Genomic DNA, 23,580 nt, shown 5'->3' with positions numbered 1-23,580 from the left:
GTGCAAAAACCATAATAATAGATACCACCCATCTAGTAGAAAGGATTGGGAACTGCCTTCAGCCTTCATTCATTCCATAAATAAGTCATATCCTAAACTCAGCAAGCCCCAAGCAGTAGAATGAAGCTGCCCTGAAACTCACCAGCCAGGGATTTGAGATCTCTCTTTACCCTCCTCCTTTCTGGAAAGAAAGAAGCCTTCATTTTTAAATGCTGTGAAACCAGAGATCTCTGCAACCCTCTGCTAGTGAGACTATGTGACAAGCCAGAAAAGAGGCTGTGTCAAGGTTAGGTTATGGGGTCAATCCAAACCAGTTTCTGACCAAAAAGCCTGCCTTGTTGTGATGTCCATTTATAGGAGCTAAAATATAAAGAGGGGGCCACATAGGGCTCCTGCTTTCTTTCTACATGGCAGGAAGAGGACCCTGATAAAGACTAGGCAGAGGGGCCAGCCTAGGAATTTCCAGGCTCTTCCAGTTCTTGGCAGGCCAATGTGGTCTCTTTTAAGAAAGATGAAGAGACAGGAGAACACCAGCCTCACATATCCCTTGTCTTGTCCTCTTGCGCCAGAGGCCACAGCAGCAGTGAGCTAGGTGACCAAGGTTTCTGAGGGGCTCAAAAGGTCCTGGGGGAGGCTTTCTCGGGCTTCCTGCATGCGGCGCCGGGCTCGATGGAAGGCCTCTGCAAGGAAAGGAGATGTTGCATATAGTGAGGTGTGGGAAGGAACAGGGCCCCTCTGACTCTAGGTGGCAGCTGGGGAGGGAGGAACCTACCCAACACATTGTGAATGGAACTTTGCTGGCTGAATCCTTCCAGACGGTCCAACACACTCCGCATTCTTTTCCTGAGGGAGCTCGACTCCATGAAGGCCCTGCAGGGAAGCCCATCATATGGCCACATTGCTCTTCAGCCTTCAGGGATGAGGTGCCCGAGGCAGAGGTCCAGGGTCACTTACCTGGACTGCTGCAGACAGTGCAAACGGAAGGTAACGGTGCCTGTGGTCTCTGTGCGGAGTCCAAAGCGGCTCAGGCGCTCCCCCTGGGGCACATAGTAGAAACAGCATCAGTTTCAGTAGACTGTAGACCCTCAGAGCCTTGCTAACCTCACTGCCATTCTTATCCTCATTCTTGGGGAGAGCAGCTGTTGGGAAACCTCATTCCATCATTCAGACCCCGCCCCCATTCATATACTGCAAGGCTAGCACCATGTTCCTAACTGTAACTCAGGGAGTATTACAACCTTATTGAGAATAGCAGGTTACATGTCCCTTTTGACTCCTTATCACATCTGATTACCGAGTCCTTCAGTAATAGGAGGAAGAAGGGGCCAGATCTTCCGACAGTGACCAGAGGAAATCTCTAAGAGACCTGCTAGGATGGCAGTGTACATATCTGTACCTCATTCAAAATGTGGCCACGATTTCCAGTTTAAGCCACGGGAAGAAGGGTCAAAGTAATAGTGAAGTGATGAACAACTAAGAGAGTGACCTTAACCCAGACCCCACCTTCTACAGAATAGAAATAGGAACAGAACTTCCCAACATAAAGTCTCCCTGAGGCAAGTCACCTTGAAGGTTCCTGGTATCCGCACATAGGACAGGTCCTCTAGCTCCAGAGAACCACCGATGAAGAATCTCCTCAGCTCAGCCACAGGGCCAAGGTCCATAGGCCTCCAAGTGGAGACTCTCAGGGTGTGTGAGCCTGGGCAAGGGAAGAGAATGGGGCCAGATCTGTGAAGGGCATGTGGCCCTTCAATGGCTCCCCAGCAATGACACAGGCCTTGATGCTGCTCACACTCCTGGTCAATGACAACCTGACCTTTGATGTATGATATCACAGTGGTTAACAGCATGTACTTGGAAACCAATCAGACAGAAATTCAAATCGTACCTCTGTAGGTGCTCACCTGTGTGGCCAGGACAAGTTTTTTAACCTTCCTGAGCCTTTTCTCCTCATTCAGTGTAATGGAAATAATGTCAACACCTACACCTTACTGAGTGGTTGGGAGAATGAGAAGCATTTAGCATGATGTCTGGCACTCATTAACCATGGTTTTTATTTGAAAAACAAATGCTGAGTCATTGGCTAAACAAACGCCAAGAGCCCACCTACCACACAGCTTCTCCCTAGAGGCTGTAAATCCAACCAGAGGAGCCCAGAGCACATAACAGAGACCACCAGATTGCTCGGTCCCAGGAAAGCTAGCTCTAATTTCACTTAGCTGTCTCTAATGGAAGGGGAAGAAATTCCTCAAAGGAACAAGGACTCTTTCAGATTAGATGCTTCTGATTCCTAATTATTCTTACTTCTCACCAGTAGCATTCAAACCGTTTGGGAATGTTAGACTTGTTCCCAGGACCTGGGGCATATGGGCCATCTAAAGGGCAGGGACAAGAGGTTACCTGGGGTGGCAGGCAGCATCGCAGCTCCATAGCCTTCCACACGATACCGCTGCCAGAAGTCCAGTGAGAGGACCTCACAGTAGAGCACAGGCCACTCTGGGAGTGCATCTGGGAACAAGCAAGGGAAGCGTCCAGGTCATAGGCCTTCACCAAGAGAGCACAGGCCTGGAGAACCAAGATCCAGGATCAACTGCTGAGCTACTCACCAGCAGATTCATCCTCATGGAGGAAGAGAGCTTCAAATGTGAACGGGTAGGAGAAGTAAGCCACCTTGTCCTAAAAAAGAGTGTCATAGGGTATGCAAGGCCTCACTTGGAATATGTTCTCCCTGTGGCTAATGACAAGGTTACCTTTGCATAGGAAAAAGAAAAATTATCACCCCAGTGGGAAATAAGAGGCTAAGAGGCAAAGGGACAGCCAAACAAAGCCTCTGCCATTTTCAAAAAGACCAAGAGAGGCCAGGCAGCCCCTGCACAGTTCACACAGAAGGGTGAGGCCTAACTTCAGACTTCTCCTCAGTGTTGTTAGCTTGAAATAGCTTCAAACGTCACCTCAGAAGCAAACCGTTTTTCCCTTCCATATACCCTCCTTCATCCTCCATACCAATCCCAGGGACTTGGTGGCACAGGTCTGTGTGACTCCTGAGAGCTGCTGGACTGCTGGGCTTGACCAGTCTGAAAGCCAAAGACCAGACACAGTAAGCTCACCTAGGAGGAGAGCAAGCCCTTCAGAAAAAAAGAAAGTAGCTGCTTTACTCATTCACTTATTCAATCACCCATTACTATTTGCTGAGTGCCTGCTATGTGCTAATGTATCCTGGGACTGTCCTGCTGACCAGATAGAAAAGAGCCCTCTCTCTCATGAAGCAACACTCCAGTGTGCATGTGGGGGAAGAGCAGACCAGACATAACAGACTATCAGGTGGTGATGAGCACTACACTACAAATAAAAGGCACAGGGTGACTTGGAGGCCTATTTAGAATGGGGGTAAGAAAAGGCCTCAGAAGAGACAGGATGAGACTTAAACTCTAGAGAAACCATCCAAGCGAAGACATGGCCCAAAGTTTCAAAGGAAATGGTCCTAAAAAGGCCTAAGGTGGAATGAGGTTGGCAATGTTTAAGAAAAAGAAGAATAACTGGACTGTTATAGGGGAGAGATAAGCGGGAACCAGCTCTTTCAGGGTATGAGGACTGAGTTTATGCTGAGTGAGTGAGGAAGCTGCTTGGTTTTTCCCACTCAAATGAGACACAGGTTGTTTGCATTTTTAAAAGCTCAGTGTGGCCACGGTGTATGTGGCAAAGGAACTGCAAAGGGGAGCAAGAGAGGAAGCAAGAGGATAAGTCAGGAAGGATGCATTGACTAGGCGAGAGATGGCAGTGTGTGTGAAGAGTGTTACAGCCAGCCTCAGCAACTTAGGGAGGCCTTCAACAACTTAGCAAGACTGTCTCAAAATAAAAAAGAGCCAAGGATGTAGCTTAATTGTAAAGCACTCTTGGGTGCAAACCCTAGTACCAAACAAAGAAAAGTGAGTGTCAAATTCTTCAGGGAGGTTAAGTAAGGGGAAAGTCACCACTGGATTTGGCAATATAGAAGTGATCCATGAACTTGAATGAGGAGTGGAGAAAGAAGCCTGATCGAATGCCTCTAGAACTGTCAGACTGGGTACAGAAGGAGAGACTTATGAACATCACTTACTAGTAGTTGGCAATTCCACAAAGAAGTGCACATAGAGATTGTCATACTCGTAGCCTTGGGCGGAAACTAAGAGAGAAAAGAGGAAATTGTTTCAGCTTATTGTGCTACCACCCTCAGCCCTCAGCACTCAGAGGCCTGTAAGTTCTGAAAGCAGACCTTCAGAGGGCCAGGAACCCTCTGTATGTCCAGGAAAGACCCATCAAGTTTCCCAAGTACTGCAGACATCATAAGGTATGGGGTAGCCCAGGGTGGCACAGATAACCCACCCCTCCAATGGACTCTTGCCCAAGCATCAAAAGATCTCACTTACCCACCTCTCCATTTACAAAAAGCCGGAGGGCACCTGGGGCGGTCTAAGGTGGAAGAAAGAGGGAAAAGATCAGGAGGGGTGGAGGGAACCGGCACTTCTCCAGCCCTGTCCCCAAATCTGCAAAAAACCAGACACTAGATGTACTACTGCACTTTCTACTGCACTTTCTCCCTGACATTTCTCCACAGAAATGTTTTCTTCATTTCTAAAACTCATAGGAGAAAGGTACGTAATTTAAATGGCAGGGAGGGCAATGTAGTATGGGAAGTTACCAAGATAAGCAATAGTAGCAATAGGAAGCAGAAACCCTTTAGATGGCTGAGGTCAAGAAATTGAGTTTTCTTTTTCAATTAGTAGTGTATCTGTCTTGTTGAACTTTCTTTAACAGTACTCAAGGGTGCTCTACCATTGAGCTACAACCCAGCACTCCCTGTTTATTTGATGGTTATTTTTTTTCTTTTCTTTCTTTCTTTTTTTTTTTTTTGAGCCAGAGTCTTGCTTAGTTGCCCAGGCTGGCTTCAAACTTGCCATGCTCCTGCCCTAAATCATTGGGATTACAGGCATGCACCACTACAATCAGCTCTGTCTTACCTAACTCTTTAACAAGGATATCTGTTGCTTGCACAATATGAAATAATAAAAGTAAATTTTTATGGGGGTGGGGAGAGAACAGTGAATAGTTCTCCTTGTTTCCAAATCTAATAGTGGAACCCCTGGGATGGAGCAACACTACAGTGTGCATGTGGGGGGACAGCAGTGTTGTTCCTGGAATGAGGAAGGCATACAAGGACTCTAGAATAACCTCTCCAAGTTGTTTTGCTTTTGTTTTTTAAGAGCCAAAATATTTGAAACCCCTTTTCTATGAGGAAGTTTGGAAAAATATCACATGAAGAGTGAAAAAGACATTTTTCATATTAATATTTATTTTTAAAATTAGCTATAAATAATACATGAATGTGTTACCACTGATAAAAACCCTGAACACCTGAATTTGTAGAATTAAAAAGCAACAATCCCTGACATATTCTTCTCACCACCCAATACCCATCTGCCACCTCCCAACCTCATCTCATCCCAGAGAAAGTCACCCTCAGAACATGTGCACCCCTTCAGACCTTATTAAAAAGGTATTAACGGTTCTGTGTCAATGTTTTCAAACACATAATAAGGACTACACCCACTCTGCTGCTCTTTTGGCCTTCTTTTATAATGCATAGCATATTTTTGAGACCTTCAAGAGAGGTACTATTACTATCCACAGTCAGACAGTCCTTACAAAATTGCAGGAAGCCATGCTACCCACCATCTCAAAGTCAGTGCCCACGAGGCTGCTGAGATATTCCTTGTGTCGGCCATAAAGCTGAGGGAAAAAACCAAACCACACTTCAAGATGCAGCTCAAAGCAAACCAGGGTTCCCTTCTGAATGGAAGGGAGAAAAGAAACAATAATGGGCAAGGCAGCGAGAGTCGCAGGGCCAAGCATCCCAGCCACTGACACTTTTTAAAGTGAAGCACAGAGGCTCTGGGGTCAGCAGGTCTGGGGCTGCATCCTGGCTCTCACACCTAAAAGCTCTAAGTCAACTTAGCTCTTCAACCTCAGCCTCCCCATTTCTAAAATGGTAATAATAAAAGTGTTCACCTGTTCAAAGGGCTATGGTAAGGCCTAACTGATGCATGTGAAGTGCCTGGCACAGGACCTGATAAATACTCAAATAAATGGCCACTGTTATTCTTACTATATTATGATAAGATCAAAAGTTCTGTCTGCTTCCAGGTCAGAAGAGGGCTGTGAAGGGCAAGGCTCTTCCCAAACAACTGCTGACATCTCCTCAGAGGCAGCCTCATCTCCCAGACACAGGGGCTTGGAATGAACTGGCTCTTACGTCCTTGAACACGCGCTGTTCCCGCTCCTCCTCCTCCGGCTGTGCCAGGGAGGACACGTTGTGGATCGTATACTTCCATAACTCCTGCATCTCCCCATCTGTCTCGATTCTGTAAGGTCAAGACCACAAAAGGACCACCTCTGATGATAGAGATAAGGTACCCTCCAGATCCAGCCCAGGGATGAGCTGTCACAGGCCATACACCTCATGTCAATTCATGATGATGAAAGTGGCCTTAGAGATGACCAGGAGAGGGGTACAAAGTGGCAGAGCAGAAAGGGCCTCACACCAGATTAGAGAGCTTCTGAGCCTATTTCCATCTCAAAGTCACAGTGAAATCCTAAAGCACAACATCATTGGCACCCAGTCCTCTCACCTAGAAAACAGACAGGTTGGCCCAGGTAGTTTATAACTTGTGGTTCTGTTACATCAGCTAGAGATGAGCAAATTCAGCCCGGCCTGACTGAGTTTACGCCTCCATGTTCTGGTCGGTCTGTTTATATTTAGCAGTACGGAGAATCATTTTCAGGTCACTACGCTAATGAAAAGATCCCTTTCAAGCTAGTTGCACATTTTCTGACAATTTCCTAATGGCCTATTACCCACAACAAAATGTGAACCATTGTTTGGGAATTGGAAAGCTGGAACATATGTAGGACTTTCTGGGAATCTCCTCAACTCGGGGCAAGAAGGGAAGCCAGGGAAGGCATGCCAGACTTCACAACCCCTTCCTCCCTCCCCTCACCTGTAGGGTCCTTTGAGACCAGTGAAGTCAGGTTTTACTGTGATCACACCATTGCTGTCCACTTTCAGGGTACAGAGGACATGTTCATAGGTCTTATAGCCAAGCCTAGAAACCAGGAAATCAACATCAAGGTTCAGGATCACAGGGCCTCCTCCAGGGAAAGAAGAGAAGAAATGCAGGGGAGAGGACAGAGGATATAATGAGGAGTAGTGTGGGAAAAGACTTTCTTCTGAGTATACACACACACACACACACACACACACAAAGAAGATCCTCCCTCCCATATCCGCCAGGTGACCTTTATAGGAAAGGATGGTTAGTGATAGAAGGGGTAGGGACCTGAGCTGGCAGTGAGGACTTGACTTACTTTCCATAGGGTCCCAGATCCGCCATGATGTACATTGTTTGAAGAGGGGTGTTAATGACATGGTTGTTCTTGACAAACTCTTCTGAGGGTTCCCAGGTGACCATGCGTGACTTGAAGATGCCACCTTCCCTGGGAGGGACCACAGAAAGGGTCACTTCCATGGCACCCTCCCCCGAAAAGCCTGAAGGGGAACCTAGGGGAGCACACCCCGGTTGGAGGTGCATAGCAGAATGGGAAGCTCCAGTGGATGGAAATACTGAGAACATTGGCACAGGAGGACAGCGAGGAGCCCTGCAGCCACCCCCCAACACACAAACTCGCACTCACATCCCTCGCTTGTCCTGCCGTCGCCGCCTGACATTTGCCATTCGCTCAACCAAAAATGACGGCACCTCGCTGGCTGCAGTGGTCATTTTCTGACAGTGCTGGGAAAAGAGAGTAGCCCTGTGAAAGTCATCTGATCAGGGCCACATGGGGCCAGGCACCTGAAGGGAAGTCTTTTTTCTAAAACCTCCTCCAGGACCTGAACGTAACAGGCACAGCCACCTCAGTTATACACAATAATGAACAGGAGAGAGGCACGGACAACCCAAAGAAGACTCCTATCATGTCTTTGTCCTTGAATTTTACAAAGAGTTATTTATGCTAATATTAAAATTGGTTTGCATTCTCTGAGCACACGCCAATAAAAAGTTAGATTAGTTTCTATGGTACACACTGAAATTAAGTAGATGGCTGGGAAAATGCCAAATGGGATACAAATGTTTTGTGGAAAATCCTCTCATGGGTAACTGAGTACCAATCATATTTTTATTTGCTTTTCCAAAACAGACAACCCAAATTTTATATGCCCCCAACCCATAGAATTCCTGAAAAAAGCATGTTAATCTTTCAAAAACTTTCACTTAATACCTACTCCTTATAGAGACCTAAAGGGTAATAGACAAAAAAAAGGAAAGAAATCAGAAAATAGAGGATCTAGTTTCAATGATTTTAAAATCTCTCTGACAAGACAAAACAGAACATATACAAAGGAGGAAATGTAAAATAGGTCTACAGGGTATGTCGTAACAGACAAAATGATGACAAGTCATTCCCTGTGGCACATTAAATTCCTCTTCAAATGCATACCCTCAGAGTTTGGGCTGAAATTCATCTAGACATTTCTAGACCTCACAGACTGTCTTATTAGTTTGCACACTGTCTGATTCCCCAGGCCCTGCAGCAGGTAGAGAGGGGAACAGCAGCCACATAGCAGCCTCATAACTTGCAGTCTGTGCTCATTCCAGTTCAGCCTGGCTGCCAGAAGCTCATAGAAGTTGCTAGACAGGTTATTGGATTTTCCCTTACTTACCAGGCTTCTGCTTTAATAAACAGAACTGGTAAGGCCACAGAACTAGGGAAGACAAAGAAGGAAGTTATGACACCTGAATAAAGAACAATACCTCCTCCAAGTTGGTGTATCTGTCAGAGTCAGTGTAGGTAAAAATTCGTTGGTTCTTCCTGCCACCAGAATTCTCCAGCTTCAGAATTTCTTGACGGTACTGATAATCCAAAGGACTTTGACAAGCTGCTTCATTTTGGTACAGATCCACTTCAAACTGAGGTCACCATAAGGAAACAGATCTGCTGAGAATACTTCAAACTTTTGTTCCTATAACTGTTTCATCAAATCATTATTACAGAGTTGATACTATTTGACATACCATAATCAACTCTTATTTATTTAAATGATGGAGGGCAGGGAATACAAGAATGTTAGAAGCCAGAAGGAGCTATAGTGATGGTCTAATCCAACTCTGCTGTTAGAGATGGCATACAGCTCAGAGGTAAGAAGTACCTTACCCAGGATCATAAATCTGAGTAATGGTAGTCAGTACAATCAGTCAACATAAACACAACAGGGGAAAGTATAAATCATTACAGTTTTTCTGGAAATCAGATGGCAATATGTGTCACCAGACAGGTAGATATAGAATGTGCAGATGAGTGACAATGGCTCACCTGGCTGAAGAGCTTCTCCTGCCATCCAATCACAATCTCTTCTTCTTCATCTTCATCTGGGCGGTGTCCACCTCCAAAGACAACAGAGTTAAATGTTTGAGCCAAACCAGCACTTCTTGCTCTTGAAGTTGATTATAACTAAAGTCCATATTCTTGTATTTGTTACAAAACCAGTTGGAGTTCAGTAATTTGTAAAGCATTTGATCTAAACAAAGGCTAGAGAGGCTGTGGATGGACTCCAAAGAGTATGAGTAGAAGCCAAGATTAGAATCTGAAGTCTTAATTACTCTAATCTGAATAAAAGGTCTTGTTTTATAGAAAATACTTTATCTAATTCAGTGTCAGGAAATGAAATTTAGATATATGCCGAAAAGCCAGTCCTTCCTTAGTCCTAACTGTCTGCATTTGCTAGATAAGAACCCTACCCTTTTCCTGAAGCCATATCTAGAATCACACTGTCATTTAGGAGACAAGCATCAGGAGAGGACAGAGAAGGCAAGCAAATGATTTTTTTAAAGAACCAAATCTGAAACACTCCTGGATGAGTTTGCCTTTTTCAGAGTCACATGTTTCACAAAACATCAGCTTATACTTCTTCCCAGGAACACTTCTAAATAGAAACAACAAAAGCAGAAAGACTAATGACCTTATGTAAGCACTCTGCCCTCTCTTCCTCACTCTTTTGGCTTCCTGGATAAGGAAAATCAAAAGAACACTTCAAAAGGTCACCACAAGGAAACAGATCTACTGAGAATACTTAATCTTTTGTTCCTGTAGCTGCTAATCAAATCACTTCTCTAGTGCTGATATTATTTGACATGCTTTCATAACCAACTCTCAGGGAATCCAAGAATGCTAGAGCTAGAAGGAACTGAACGTTCAAATGCATGTTTTTCAAGTAGTCTTCAATTTTAAAATTGTTCTTTAAAGTGCTTATGTGTATATTTAGAATCTGAAGCACAGTTTCTCTTAAGACAAAAAAAAAAAAAAGTCACGATGGTATTCAGGTTGCCAGAGAAATTTACAACATATCAAAAGTATAGTGTTTGTGATTTCACTACATTGACCACAATTTGGATCAGTATCTTGATGAGAGGAATCATATCTTAATCAATTTTCATACACAATACAACAAAGTCATTAAGATTGCCTGGGTTTGTTTTAAGAGGTAACTCTACTGCCCCAGACACTTTCACTAACCCCCAAAAGGTGGCATCACCACCATAACACCCACTGGCAGTTGGATGAGGCCTAAAAGTGCCTAAGTCTATGATGTCCTTCCCAGACTGGGTAGCAGGCTGGTAATGAAGAAAGTTGCTCGATGTGATTCTTTGCAGATGAACTCTGTCAAGGAAAAAGAAGCCCAAAATTTGTATTACAAGACATTCAACCAGAAGATGAACACAGCGTGGATCAGGAAACAAAACTGAGGAGGTGGAGTTGCAAAGGCGTGCGGATTGCAGACAACTCATAGGGTGGGGAGCGGGGCACTACCGGGAAGTTAGGATGAGAGGAGTTTGGGGACAGGAACCCTGAGGGCTTTGAGCACGACAAAGATTTGAAAGGACTTGTGAAGGCTGTGAGTGGAGAAGGGTCCGGGTAGTGCGAGTTGTGCAAAGATCGAGAAGCAACTGATTAGGACTGTCGGCAGAACTGGGCCTCAGAACAAGGAAAAGTCTAGGCTCGAATTATTTGAAGGCCTAAAAGCATGCAACCCCGGGGCTAGGGTGTAACTACCGGAGGCGCAAGTTGCACACGGGGTCCCGGGAGCGATACACTGCCTCCCCAGTGTCGGTATTCCAGACGGCCTCCGCCATGACCGCCGCAACGATGCCGGAAAGCGCGCCTGGTCCAGTTCCCCTAGCAACCGAGACGCTGGGTCGGAGGTGGAGGAGCTGCGCGCGCAACCCGCTGCTCCCGCCGCTGCGCTGCTCCTGGCGCTGCAGCCCAGGCGGAGCGTTCTGCCACGTTCTAGAGCGCTTATTCCCGGGGTTCTGCGGCCCAAGACAGGACTTGAGGCGCTGTTCAGATGAGGACATAGGCACCACCACCAGCCCGCTTCATATATATGGGGAAATGGTGACGGGGACCAGACCCAGGAGATCTTCGCGGTCCTCTTTTCCCACTACACTGCCTTCCATTGAATGCATAAAAACTTTGGCCTGAAAATCGGTGGACGTGACTGAAAGAATGGACTCATTCTTCTTAAAGGAGTCAGAAGGTTAGGTCACTTACGCAGACACGAAAATATATTTTTTGGAAAAAAAAAAATGTGTCAGATTTATTAGTCATTGAGTTGGTATTCACTGAACCAAGGAAGTTGACAGTTAAAAAGAAAAGAAAAAAAGAAAAGAAAACCAGCAGTAATGAAGGAAAAGGTGTTTCTATGAACTGGTTCTTCTCCTGGGTGTATTTGTTCTGGGCTATTAAGCCAATTTAGATACTACACTGGCCCCCTGAAATACCAACAAAGTGCTATTTAGAAGTTATGGTTTGTTGGTGTATCAATCAAATACAACATAAGTCTGGCTTCCCAGCACTGTGGGGATGTCAACAGCTGTAAATCTTTGACATCTGTTACTCCCTAACAGCATAAGCAATTGTCCCCTAAATTCAGGAATCTCATGCCAGTTTGATTATATGGCTTTAGAAGCCCTGGGTGCCTCAAGTTTTTTATTTTAATTTTTTTTAATTATACATGGACACAATGTCTTTATTCTGTTTATTTATTTCTATGTGGTGATGAAGATGGAACCTAGTGCCTCACACATTCAAGACAAACACTCTGCCACTGAAACACAGCCACAGCCCCCTTGGGATTTTTATGCTTTCTCTTTGCTTACTGATTCTATAAATTGGGATTCTTAAAATTGAGGTCCATGAGTGGGATCTTTTCTAGCATTCTGTATGGGGCATTTTCTGGAAAAAGTTCATTATTTTTATCAGATTCTAGAAAGAGTTTATACCCTGATATCAAGAATGGCCTGATTCTCCACTAGACTCATTTCCAACATCTCATTGAAAGGCATAGTTTTAGATCACACAGCACAATGGCCAAACTTTCTGTGACATCAGTGGTAGCCCTTCTACCCCTCCTCCCAACCAGGATGGTTCAGAGTTGACATTTATTGTATTCTCTCTAAAATAACACATTATTTGGAGAAAATTTTTAGTTTAAGAAACACTTGCATAAACCATCCTAAAGACTAAATATTATTATCTTCATTTCACACCTGTTAGGGTTTTGATATGAGGTATGTCTCAATCTCTCAAAAGCTCCCGTATTAATGCAATTGTGTTCAGATGTGAAATGATTAGATTATAAGATGATTAGATTGTGACCTAAGCAGTGGATTAATCCATTTCATAGAATAATAATTTGAAAGGACCACTGTACTGGGTTGTACCTGTAGGCAGGTGGAGCATGACTGGAGGATGGAGGTCACTGGAGGCCTGCCTTAGTGTCTTGTCTCTAGCTCCTCCTGCTGTCAGTCTGCTTCCCAGCTGCCATGAGCTGAGTGGCTTTGCTCCCCTGTGCCCTTTTGCCATGATGTTCTGCCTCATTTGGGGTCCAAATGAGGAGCAATGGAATCAGCCCAAGGTGGACTGAACCCTCTGAAACTATAAGTCCCAAATAAACTTTTCCTCCTCTAAGTTGTTCTTGTTGAGTATTTTGATCACAGTGACAAAAAAGAAAGAAAAGAAAAGAAAATTGACCTGCACAACAGATTGTAAACCAAGGCAATAATTGGATTGCTTATGGTCAAATGACTCAGAAGCATAAAGCCTGAATTATATTCCAAATGTTCTGATAATAGAGTGCTCCTGAGGAATGGGCTAATTGTAAGAAAAGAACCAAATGAAGGAAACAGAGAGGAGAGGACCTCAACAGTAACACAGGTTTATTTGGTACAAACCTGCAGAGGGAGGCCTAGCAGAGACCGAGACCCCCCTTCCACTTACAGCCTGGGGAAGTCACAGGGGAGTGAAGGAGTGGGGGCATTTTTTTGGTTAGACGGTTGCTAGGAGGTTGTAAGGGAAGGGTCCTTGTGGTTGTCACCTCCATTCTTTGAGGTGGTCACTGATCCATGTCGAACCAGGTATTTTCAGGATTCCAGTCCCAGACAACAATTTCCTTTCTTTGTATGATGATGGAGTATTGTCTGGAGTTTAGGTCAGGCAGAGTCACAGTGACCATGAGGTGGCTCTTATTTTAAGATGGAGAATATGTTTCAAAAGGGCATTACCTGGGTCAAGTTCTTTCTGACTATAATGGTACGCTTAACAACAAGAATTAATCTTAAAATAATTATGCTGAATGGAACAAGACAAACGGGTATATATATGATTTTATTGACCTGAAATTCCAGAAAACACAAGCTAAGCTATAGTGACAGAAAACAGACTAAAGTGGTTGCCTGGGGTCCGGTAGGCAATGGAGGGTGGGAGTCAGCAGGAAGAAATTCCAAAGGAAAATAGGGGAACTTTATGGGATGATGGATTTGTTCATTTTCTTGACTGTGTGCAGTTTTCACCAAAGCATACCTGTGTCAAAACCTATCTGCACTATCCGCACATACTTATCCACGTGCAATGTCAATGACTCCTCGATAAGCTGTGTTTAAAGTTTAAAAAAACATGGTCTGACTCAAACATATGAATCCTTTAAACTGTGCTGACTCCTTATCTCTGTGCCCATCCCCAGCTCCTCTGCCAATTTTTCTTTCCTAAATTGGGCCCATCTGAGCAACATCTGAACAGCCTTCCAGTCTCTCTTCTCCCTCCCTACTTGGTACCTGTAAAGCAGACTAAATTTGGGGACTACTCACCCCCCCCCCCAAAAAAAAAAAAACCGGGAACACATTTCTCTTGCTGAGAGAAGGCAGCTAAAGGGCTGCAATCCCCAACTCTGACAGGCACCAAAGAAGGTGGGAGGAGAGATTGCCCACTCAGGCTTGTCTAACACAAGATAAATCTGCACATGGGTTCCCTGCCCTTTGCCACTTTCTTGTCTCTTCTTTAAAAGTTCTGCTAATTTTCAGGGATTTCAGAGATGAAACTTTTGAAACAATTAAATTTCTTCTATCTTCCTTCAAAAATGAAAAAAACCTATCTTCCTATCAAATTGAATTTTTTTTTTATTTCTAGAGCAGTGAGTACTCTGACCTAAACTCTTTTCTCTTCAGGTGGGCAGGATCTTATACTGCCTGATAACACCTGGGCTATGCTGATTATAAGAACTTATGAGAGCAGAAGATAAGACTCTATTGGGTCCCAGAATGTCCATATTTTTGCCTAATCATGATCCCTGGTATTCACCTTGGTCTTAGGAACAGATGTTTTTAAATGAAACAATCTTACAAAGAATAACAGATCTGATTCATGCTTTTCTCTCTATCCCACTTTGAAGATGGAAGAAGGGGCTATGTGAATTATAAACATTCCAATTATAAAGCAGAGATTATCAGACTGAATGAGAAAGTAAGACTCAACCATATGCTGTCTACCAGCATAAAGACCTCACTTTAAATATGAAGAAACAGATTGCTTGAAAGTTAAAGGATGGGAAAAGATATACCATACAAATACTAATCAAAAGAAGGCTGAAATTGCAATATTAATAGCAGACAAAATAAATTTCAGAACACAGAGTACTGCAGGGCTAAAGAAGTATATTTTTAAATAATAAAAGCATCAACTCACCAAGAGGACATAAGAAACTTGAATGTTTATTTACTTACTAATAGAACTTCAAAATACGTGAAGCAAAAATTGATGGACATAAAGGAGAAGTAGACAAATCCACAATTATTGTTGAATATATCCATACTTTTCCAAGTTAATGAAAAACATGTAGATAGAAAATCAGTAAGTGTATGGAAGACTTGAACAACATCATCAACCAATCCGAATTAATTGACATTTGTAGAGCACACCGCCCGACAACAGAATGCACAGTCTTTTCAAGTGCATGTAGGACAATGACTGAACTAGACCACTTCTGGAATATGAAACAAGTTCTAATGATTAGCACTGGCAGAAGACAGAATCAGCACACTTTAAGATCAGTCAATTGAGACAATCTATTCTGAGGAACAGAGAAAAAAAAGACTGAATAAAAAGGAACAGCACCTTATAAGCCTGTAGGACACCACCAAGCATACTAACATATGAATAATGAAAATTCAAGAAAGAAAGGGGCAGAAAGAATAGTGTAAGAAGGAGTCAGAAAGCTGAATGGCTGAAAATTCTCCCAATCTGATTAAAAACATTTATCTCTATAGGCAAAAGTTCAACACATCATAAGTAGGGTTAAACTCAAAGAATACATATCGAGGCGCATTGTAATCGAAATGGCAAATGATAAGAGGAGAATCTGGAAAACAGCAAGAAAGAAGCAGTTCCTCATGTTTAATGGATCTTTCATGAGATTGCTCATGTGATCTACCACTCCCACTCATAAGTATTTACTCAATAGAAATGACAGTGTAGGTGAGTGTGCTCAGCAACATTATTCATTATAGTAAAAATGGAAAAAGCTCTAATACCCATCAACATGTAAATGTTTAAACAGATTGTATTGTTCCTATACAATGGAATACTACTTCATAATTTAAAAAAACAAAGTACTGATACATAAAACCACATGAATGAATCTCAAAATCATAGGCTAGATGAAAGAAACCAGACACAAAAGACTTTATACCGTGAAAATGCCAAGAAATGGAGGAGAATGGGAGGTGAATTTTAGAGTTCCTATAATTAAAAAAAATTGACACCTTAGGGTTGAGGATGCAACTCAGTGGTAAAGTGCTTACCTAGCATGTGTGAGTCTCTGGATTTGATCCCTATTACTACAAAAAAAATTATACCTCTATTCAGAGTGGAGTGTACAGGAATCAATATCATTAAAGAGATCTACTATTTAGATCTACCTACTATTTAGAACACTCCTATTAGAACACTCTTGACATGTCACTGGAGACTTGGGCTAACCTCTGGGGACACTCTATAGGGAAAAATGGGACTGCCCAAGATAAAAGTAATCAATTATCAGAAGTAAAAAAACATAAAGATGGAAAATAGAGCAGTGTTGTCAGGGATTGGATTTGAGGATAGGGATTGACTATAAAGGGGTAGTGTGGAGGAATTTGGGGGATAATGGGACTGTTTTATATGGCTCAATGGTGGTGGTACACAGATCATGGCATCTGTAAAAACCTATAGAAATATGTACCACGATGAGTGAATTTTACTGTATGTGAATTTTAAACTTCTTACCAGTGGCAAGAGGTACTTAAATGGAATGCAAACTATGACAAATGAATCTAATTGTGTCACAAATGAATCATAACCACACTGAAGGGGTGAGGAAGAAAGGAGCCAACCTAAGTAACTTTCAAAAACAGTGTTTTGACAGGAAACTGAAGACTAAAGACAGAGCAAATTGTCCAAACACTACTTCACTTAGTAAATTTCTTTCTCAGTGGGGCTGGGTTAACAATTCTGAAACTGCTATATATGTATATTGAATAAATAAGTAAATATATTGTAGGTAATGAGAACCATTCCTCTAAGAAAGAAATTACAGAAAGCAAAGGCAAGAGTATACCCAGTGATGCTGGATCCAAGTTGGAGTTAGGAATAAAAACTCAGAGATGTTTTCTAAAACATGTACAAATGGTCAGAAAGAAGTATAGCTGTGTATATTTGTATGCATGAATGAGTAAATGTATGCATGAATGAGTATCCATACCTATAGTTCCTAGCTCTGTCCACTGCAGGGCATAGAAGCAGTCACACCTCAGTAGAAATGAGCACACCTAAAACCCAGACCTTAGTTTTTCTAGATACCATTCTCCATTATAAAAGAATCAGGGTTTCTTGGAGAAATGATTGATTCCCAGGGAAGAAGCAAAATGGAACCTCGTAAGTACCTCTTGGCTCAGTGGCTCCCATCAACCAAGACAATCCTGATTATGGTGTGCACCATTAATAGTCAACATGCTCAGAGCTGTAAAGGGGACCTGAGAGGGCACCAACAGTTTCTGCTACAAGTACTTTTGGAGGAGGTGATCCCAGGAAGCTGTATGGGAGTGGGGCTAAACCCAGGTCAACCTGCTAATGCACTAAGAGAGTGAGCACCCCACCCTTCCCAGTTTCCTTCCAGACAGTGTGCCTATAGGACAGATGAGACTACAGGGATATTAGCACTGACAGCATCAAAGTCTCTGGGTGAATAAAATAGCTCAGCAATACCCAGAAGCTCAGCCTCTGAAGCAGTTTGCTGTGAATTTTAAACTAGCCCTAGCCAGATCTCAAATGCCTTTTCCCAAGAAACATACTAAGCTTCTGATAATTGATTGCTTTTATCTTGGGCAGTCCCATTTTTCCCTACAAAGTGTCCCCACAGATTAGCCCAGGTCTCCAGTGATATGTCAAGACTCGGAGAAATAGGAGTGTTCTAAATAGTAGGTAGACCTAAATAGTAGATATCTTTAATAATATTGGTTCCTGTACACTCCACTCTGAAAAGAGGTGTAATTTTTTTTTTATAGTAATAGGGATCAAATCCAGAGACTCACACATGCTAGGTAACCACCTTACCATTGAGTTGCACTCCCAACCCTAAAGTGTCAATTTTTTAAATTTAAATTTTTAATTTTTATTTAAATTTTATTTAAATTCTTAAATTTTTAAAAATTCACCTCCCATTTTCCTCCATTTCTTGGTATTTTCCTGGAGATCACAAAGAAATTAATCTCTTCAACAAATTCTAGTAAGTCAGCTTTCTCCTTTTTTTTTTTATTTCCAGAATTTTCTGCCAAGTACAGGATTTTTTTTCAAGTTCAGTCTCATTATAACCCTCTGACTTTATGCAAAGCCTAAATTATCTTTTGAAACGTACCCTTCAGTGGATACATTTATATCCACACCATAATTTTGAGTCAAAGTGTCGTATTGCTGGCGCCTAAAACATTTAGGGTCACTCCAGGGAAACTGAGCTGCGCAACATAATCACATAAGAGACAAAGATACCTTTTTCTTTGGGGGTCCTGTGACTGCTCCTCTGACCTTAAGGGTCCACAGAAAAAGAGCGAGTGAGTGCTGACCCCTTTTATTGAGGAGAAGCCATTCAAATGAGGCAAGGGGGCAGGTTTCAGGGGGCTGAGTCTATCTTCATGATGTCCACTGTCAGCAGGTTGACTGACAGCTAGGAAGGCCTCACCCAAGGGCAGAGTAAGAGAAGGGGACACACAAAGGGCATTTCCATGGAACATTTTATCCCAAACAGGGCAAGGGGTTAATATCACAAAGGAACGGGTGAGCTTAGCTCGACCCATGGGGCTGCAGGAAGGCATGCCTACACATGAAGACACATTTGGTTGCATTATTTCTACCCTCAAGATCGAGGCTACCGTCTTCAGCAACTTAAGAGTAGCCAGATCATCAGTGGGATGACGGACAGTGCCTCCACTGATCAGGAGAGAAAAAATGCTGGTCACATGACGTGATGGCCTCCCACATACAAAGTTTTGCCTTTTGGGTCAAAAGAATATTTGGTTGCAACTATTAGAGTTGAAATTTGGTAGTGATGCAAATTGCTTTGACCGAGGATTCTCAGCAATCCTATCTGAGACTGTAAGATGTGGTGGTTAAGAGTTTGTCCCACAATTCATAAATTAGTTCATTCAACAACTACTTATTAATTGATGGTGTGGGGCTATGTAGTACACTAAACAATCTCTATCTCATGGAATTTACATTATGGCTGGAGTAGATAAACAAAGACGTAAAACAGTAAAATATATGGCAGTGAGTCCCAAAAAGAAAAATAAAACAAGAAAAGATATTAAGAATTGTTGGAGAAGAGTTTGAAAGTTTTAAAAAGGGAAATCAGGAAACACTCATTAAGACTGTGCTCTTTAAGCAAATTCCTAAAGATGGCAAGGGAGCCAGCCCTGTGTCCACCTGGAGGCCTCAAGTCTGTGACTGAGTGCCTGCTCTCTGCTCACATGTTTAACTTCCTCATGACCAACTTGCCCCCGACCCTGTGACCAGAGTCATTAGGGTCCAGTGTTAGATATACATGTGCCACTCTGGTCCTGCTCCATGAACAGAAGCTCCCTGTTTCTTGGTTCTGATCTCCGGGGTAACCAGCAACCCTTGCCATCGCTGCAGGCATAGGAAATCCCCAACTCTCCTCTCATTCTCTTGCCTTCCTGCAGTGCCTCAGTAGAGCTCACTATTATTTGTTATTGCTGGTGGTGGTGGTGGTGGTGGTGGTGGTTAATCAGTTGGTTAAGTTGTTTATTGTTCATTTGCCTGTTTTATTTTGTTTTTCTTTTTTCAAAACAGTGGTTTGTTATAATTTCCCAGGAGGCAAGGAAAAACTCAGCTTCACCCAGGACACAAAACTTAAATTGCTTTCTTGAGTGGGGCTAAGGGGAAAAGCATTTCTATTTTTTCAACAGAAGAAGAAAATGGAGTTAAAAATCTCAATCATGTTGGATGCAGTGGCACATGCCTGTAAGCTCAGCAGCTTAAGAGGCTGAGGCGGAAGGATTGTGAGTTCAAAGCCAGCCTCAGCAAAAGCAAGGTGCCAGGCAACTCAGTGAGACCCTTTCTGTTAATAAAGTATAAAATAGGGCTGGGGATGTGGCTTAGCGGTCAAGTGCCCTGAGTTCAATTCCTGGTACAAAAAAAAAAAAAAAAAAACCTCGATCACATGAGCATCTCAGGGAGCCCTTCCAGCCCTCCATCTCCAAAACCACCAAACCACTTTTTTGTTCCAGGCTACATTAATTCTTGCCTAGATGCTGCAGCAGGTTTCTGACTGACCTCTCTGTTTCTAGTCTTATTTTCTCCAGCTCTTCCTGGGCCAAAGCCAAAGTGATCTATAATTTGATGGCCCTTAAAATCTCTTTGCCAATTAAGGAACAGGAACATGATCAAGTTCATACCAGTGAGATGTGAGAAAAAGCTTGCCAAGATCTTTGGAAAATCAATTCTTTCTTTTTTGGATTGGATCTCCCCTGGATGTAGTTGTCTGCCATCTTGGCCCCAAAGGAAGGATGGAGTTGACGCATGGAGGAGGAAAAGCCAGGAGAACTGTAGGGTATCAAGTTAACACTGAAGTCTTCCCTACTTGCAGATTCTTGTAAGAGTTGTTTTGTTTTGTTTTATTTCAGAGGATCGAACTATGAAACATTGTTGTGGTTGCACAACAATGTGATATACTTAATATGAAACACACATTTTAAAATTGGTTAAGATGGTAAATTTTAGAGAAAGAAACCATTATAAGAACGACAAAAATATGGAACGCCACATATGTATTCAACATTGAACTTGATTTTTTTTCCTTATTAGATAAACCGATTTGAGCAGGTTTTTTTTTTTAAAGTTGGACCCAGCTAATAAATGCTAAGTGTAATTAGTGTAAAATATGATTCCAGGAAGAAGGAACACCATAATTAACACATCTTAAATTGATGGACTTGGCTAAGCTAAGAAGATAGGGCTTGATCCTGAGCTACAAAATTAGCAATCATAATTGAATGATTGTGAAACAGGTAGTTTGTCTGCCTCTTGAAGTTAGTGTGTAAAAAAAAAGAATCACCTGGGGATCTTGTTCAAAAGCAGAGTCTGATTCAGTAGGTCTAGGGTGGGACTGGAGATTCTGTATATCTAACAAGCTCCCAGGTGATGCCAATGTTTCTGAACCATGGGCCACACTTTGGGTAGCAAGGAGTTAAACTGGCATACTGCGAAATTGGGATCATCGCATTAGGAGGATGGTGGGGGAAATTCAGGGTGTTGGATTGTTAGCAGCTTCATAGAGCCCTCAGTAAGGCACTAACAGAAAGAGACATGGTTATCTGTGTAAAAACAAAGAACAAAATGTATCTCTATAAAGAGAGGTATACTATTTCTAAAGAAAAGGGGGGCAGTAGAACATCATGTCCTTGAGTGCCCTCTTTCTGTTCCCAAAAACCCAGCCATGTTAAAGGAAAAAGGAGAGCAAGCCTGTGTTGGAACATCCAGATACGTGTTATCTGGACACTGGCTTTCTTTTAAGTGCATTGAGAACTAGGGCAAGTTAGCGTTATCTGTAGCGAGTTGCTTTTTGCACACAGGCTAGGACAGTTGCTTCTTGGGTGGCTGGTCATGCAAGCAAACAAAGCTAACCAAGCAAGCTAATGTTAATGATGTCAACACCTCTGCAGCCCAACATGTAAAACTCCTCTCTCAGTGGTGACTGACACAGAACTGAGGCACTTTGGAAAGGATAGGAGCCATTTGTTCATCCAGTTGTCACTGGATAAAACACCACAAGGGAGAGGAAGTACTGCTTGGTGAAGCACAGTGAGGGACAGAAGTGCTGTCTCTTTAGCATCCCACCAATGAACCATTCCTGGAGCAGTCACTGACCTCTTGTACTCCTTCCCCAGTAAACCTTATGACTTGCATGCTGTCTCCAGGCTCTTTATTTGGCCTTTCAGCAACCTACCCCACTGCCCTGGTGCAACTGGGCTGTGGACATGACAGAGGTTCTCTCGGCCTGTGAACTGCAATTAGAAAAAAATGGCTAAGGGGTTGGGGATATAGTCAGTTGATAGAGTGCTTGCCTCACATGCCAAGGCCCTGGGTTTGAGCCCCAGCAACACACACACACTCACACAGATACACACACACACACACACACACACAAAGGCTGAATTGTGATAATGGGATTCTTCCCATCTTGGTCAACTTTCTAAAGTCTACCCATATTTGTAGAGTGAATGCATAAATGGGTGAGTGAGTAAATTATAAGAAAGAGCTTGAGCCGGGCATAGTGGCAAATGCCTGTAATCCCAATGACTCAGGAAGCTGAGGCAAGAGGATCACAAGTTCAAAGCCAGCCTCAGCAAAAGCAAGATGCTAAGCAACTCAGTGAGACCCTGTCTCTAAATAAAATACAAAATGGGGCTGGAGATGAGACTCAGTGGTTGAGTGCCCCTGACTTCAGTCCACAGTATCCCCTCCCCCAAAAAGAAAGAGCTCAATAATTAGAGCCACCCAGACATGAAGCAAGTTGTTACATAATGAACTTTCCAACCCAGGAATGTTCAAGCAGTGTCTCAGTGACCTTCTGACAAGTTAAATGTGAATAGATACTACCTGGGGATCTTATGAAGATGCAGATTCTTGATTCAGTAGGTCTAGGATGGGACTTGGGATTCTGAATTTCTACATAGCTTCCAGAAGATTCTTTTCCTGCAGGTCCTTGGACACACTTTGAATAGTAAGGATGTAATAGAAAATTCTCCAATAGGTCGAAAGTTCAGTTAGGTTCGTAATCTTCAAACCTGCCTGCATGTCAGACTCACCCGAGTATTTATTGAAAATCAAGGTTCTTTAGCTCCAATGCTAGAGATTTTAATTCCATAGATTAAGAGCAGGGTCTGAACACATATTTTAAACAAACTTTCTACAAATTCAGACATAGCATTTGAGAACCACTGAGCTCCAGGCTTCCTGAATTTATTATAAACTCTAGGCTTCCTTTTCTTAAGAATTTGACAAATATCAATCAGGATGGGGCAAAGTCAGGCTGACTAAATTTCTCCTGCTATATTACATGAATAGGATCATGGTCAAAACACGTCCCTATTATTTATGACTCCTAGACCCTTTAGAGAATTGGCATTTTCTATCCTTTTGAAGATCAGATTTACATTGTACTCTCAAAATAACCAAATTAATGATTTTTCAAGCTCTATCAGCCCTTGGTGATTCAACATAATTGTGTTTAAAAAAGGAACTTTCACACTGGGTTTCTTGAAGATTTTTTTTCCCACAGGAAAAAAAATAGCAAGGAAATCTAGGGTTTTGTGACACATTGAAAACATCTTACAAACAGGAATCATCCAAAGTGAGCCTGTAGGAGTCATGTTCTCTTGCTCCTGTGCAGCTGTGAGCAGAGAATTCAGATCTGTAGAGTTTTAATGCCGCAGAATCACAGACAGATTTGAGAAATTTCTGTTTTGTTTTGTTTCTCTATCCACTCATCATCATTGTTCTCTATAAAGTAGCCACACATGAAAGGGTTCATGGAGGCAAGCAGGGGGCCAGGTTCCAGAACTTGAAACTGGACTTCTGTTCTGCAGTGGGAGTTAGGAGAAGAGC

The 23,580-nt window shown here is 42.7% G+C and overlaps 1 protein-coding gene across 3 annotated transcripts; it reads right to left on the bottom strand.

The window, feature by feature from the left end:
- Positions 1-9: 9 nt before the first annotated feature.
- Positions 10-11,224, bottom strand: Mks1 (MKS transition zone complex subunit 1). 3 transcript variants are annotated; one of them, XM_026407322.2, is made up of 18 exons: positions 11,143-11,224; positions 10,640-10,749; positions 9,406-9,476; positions 8,847-9,002; positions 7,729-7,826; positions 7,402-7,530; positions 7,035-7,139; positions 6,290-6,398; positions 5,710-5,766; positions 4,407-4,449; positions 4,097-4,162; positions 3,004-3,074; positions 2,607-2,676; positions 2,401-2,508; positions 1,566-1,699; positions 955-1,037; positions 773-870; positions 499-680 (listed from the first exon to the last, which is right to left on the bottom strand). In XM_026407322.2, exons 1-18 carry the CDS (start codon positions 11,220-11,222, stop codon positions 589-591), a joined length of 1,680 nt encoding a protein of 559 aa, XP_026263107.1. In that variant the 5' UTR covers positions 11,223-11,224; the 3' UTR covers positions 499-588. The 3 variants fall into 3 exon arrangements, with proteins under 3 accessions (XP_077656786.1, XP_026263107.1, XP_026263108.1); XM_026407323.2 differs by having other exon boundaries at positions 2,607-2,670; XM_077800660.1 differs by lacking the exon at positions 955-1,037 and having other exon boundaries at positions 10-680.
- Between the last annotated feature and the right edge of the window lie 12,356 nt (positions 11,225-23,580).

The sequence above is a fragment of the Urocitellus parryii genome, chromosome 7 (genome assembly GCF_045843805.1).
Source record: "Urocitellus parryii isolate mUroPar1 chromosome 7, mUroPar1.hap1, whole genome shotgun sequence".
Classification (NCBI taxonomy): Eukaryota; Metazoa; Chordata; class Mammalia; order Rodentia; family Sciuridae; genus Urocitellus; species Urocitellus parryii.
The sequence above is the reverse complement of the archived record's forward strand: the minus strand, read 5'-3'. Positions and strand labels throughout refer to the sequence as shown.

Bases quoted from the DNA above. Each gene is read 5' to 3' on its own strand.
- Mks1 (XM_077800660.1), bottom strand. From the start codon at position 11,222: ATGGCGGAGGCCGTCTGGAATACCGACACTGGGGAGGCAGTGTATCGC. The intron at 10,750-11,142 runs GTAGTTACACCC...TTTCCTTGACAG, and splicing joins GTGTGCAACTTGCGCCTCCG to AGTTCATCTGCAAAGAATCA. The intron at 2,509-2,606 runs GTGAGTAGCTCA...GCTTGTTCCCAG, and splicing joins CCATGAGGATGAATCTGCTG to ATGCACTCCCAGAGTGGCCT.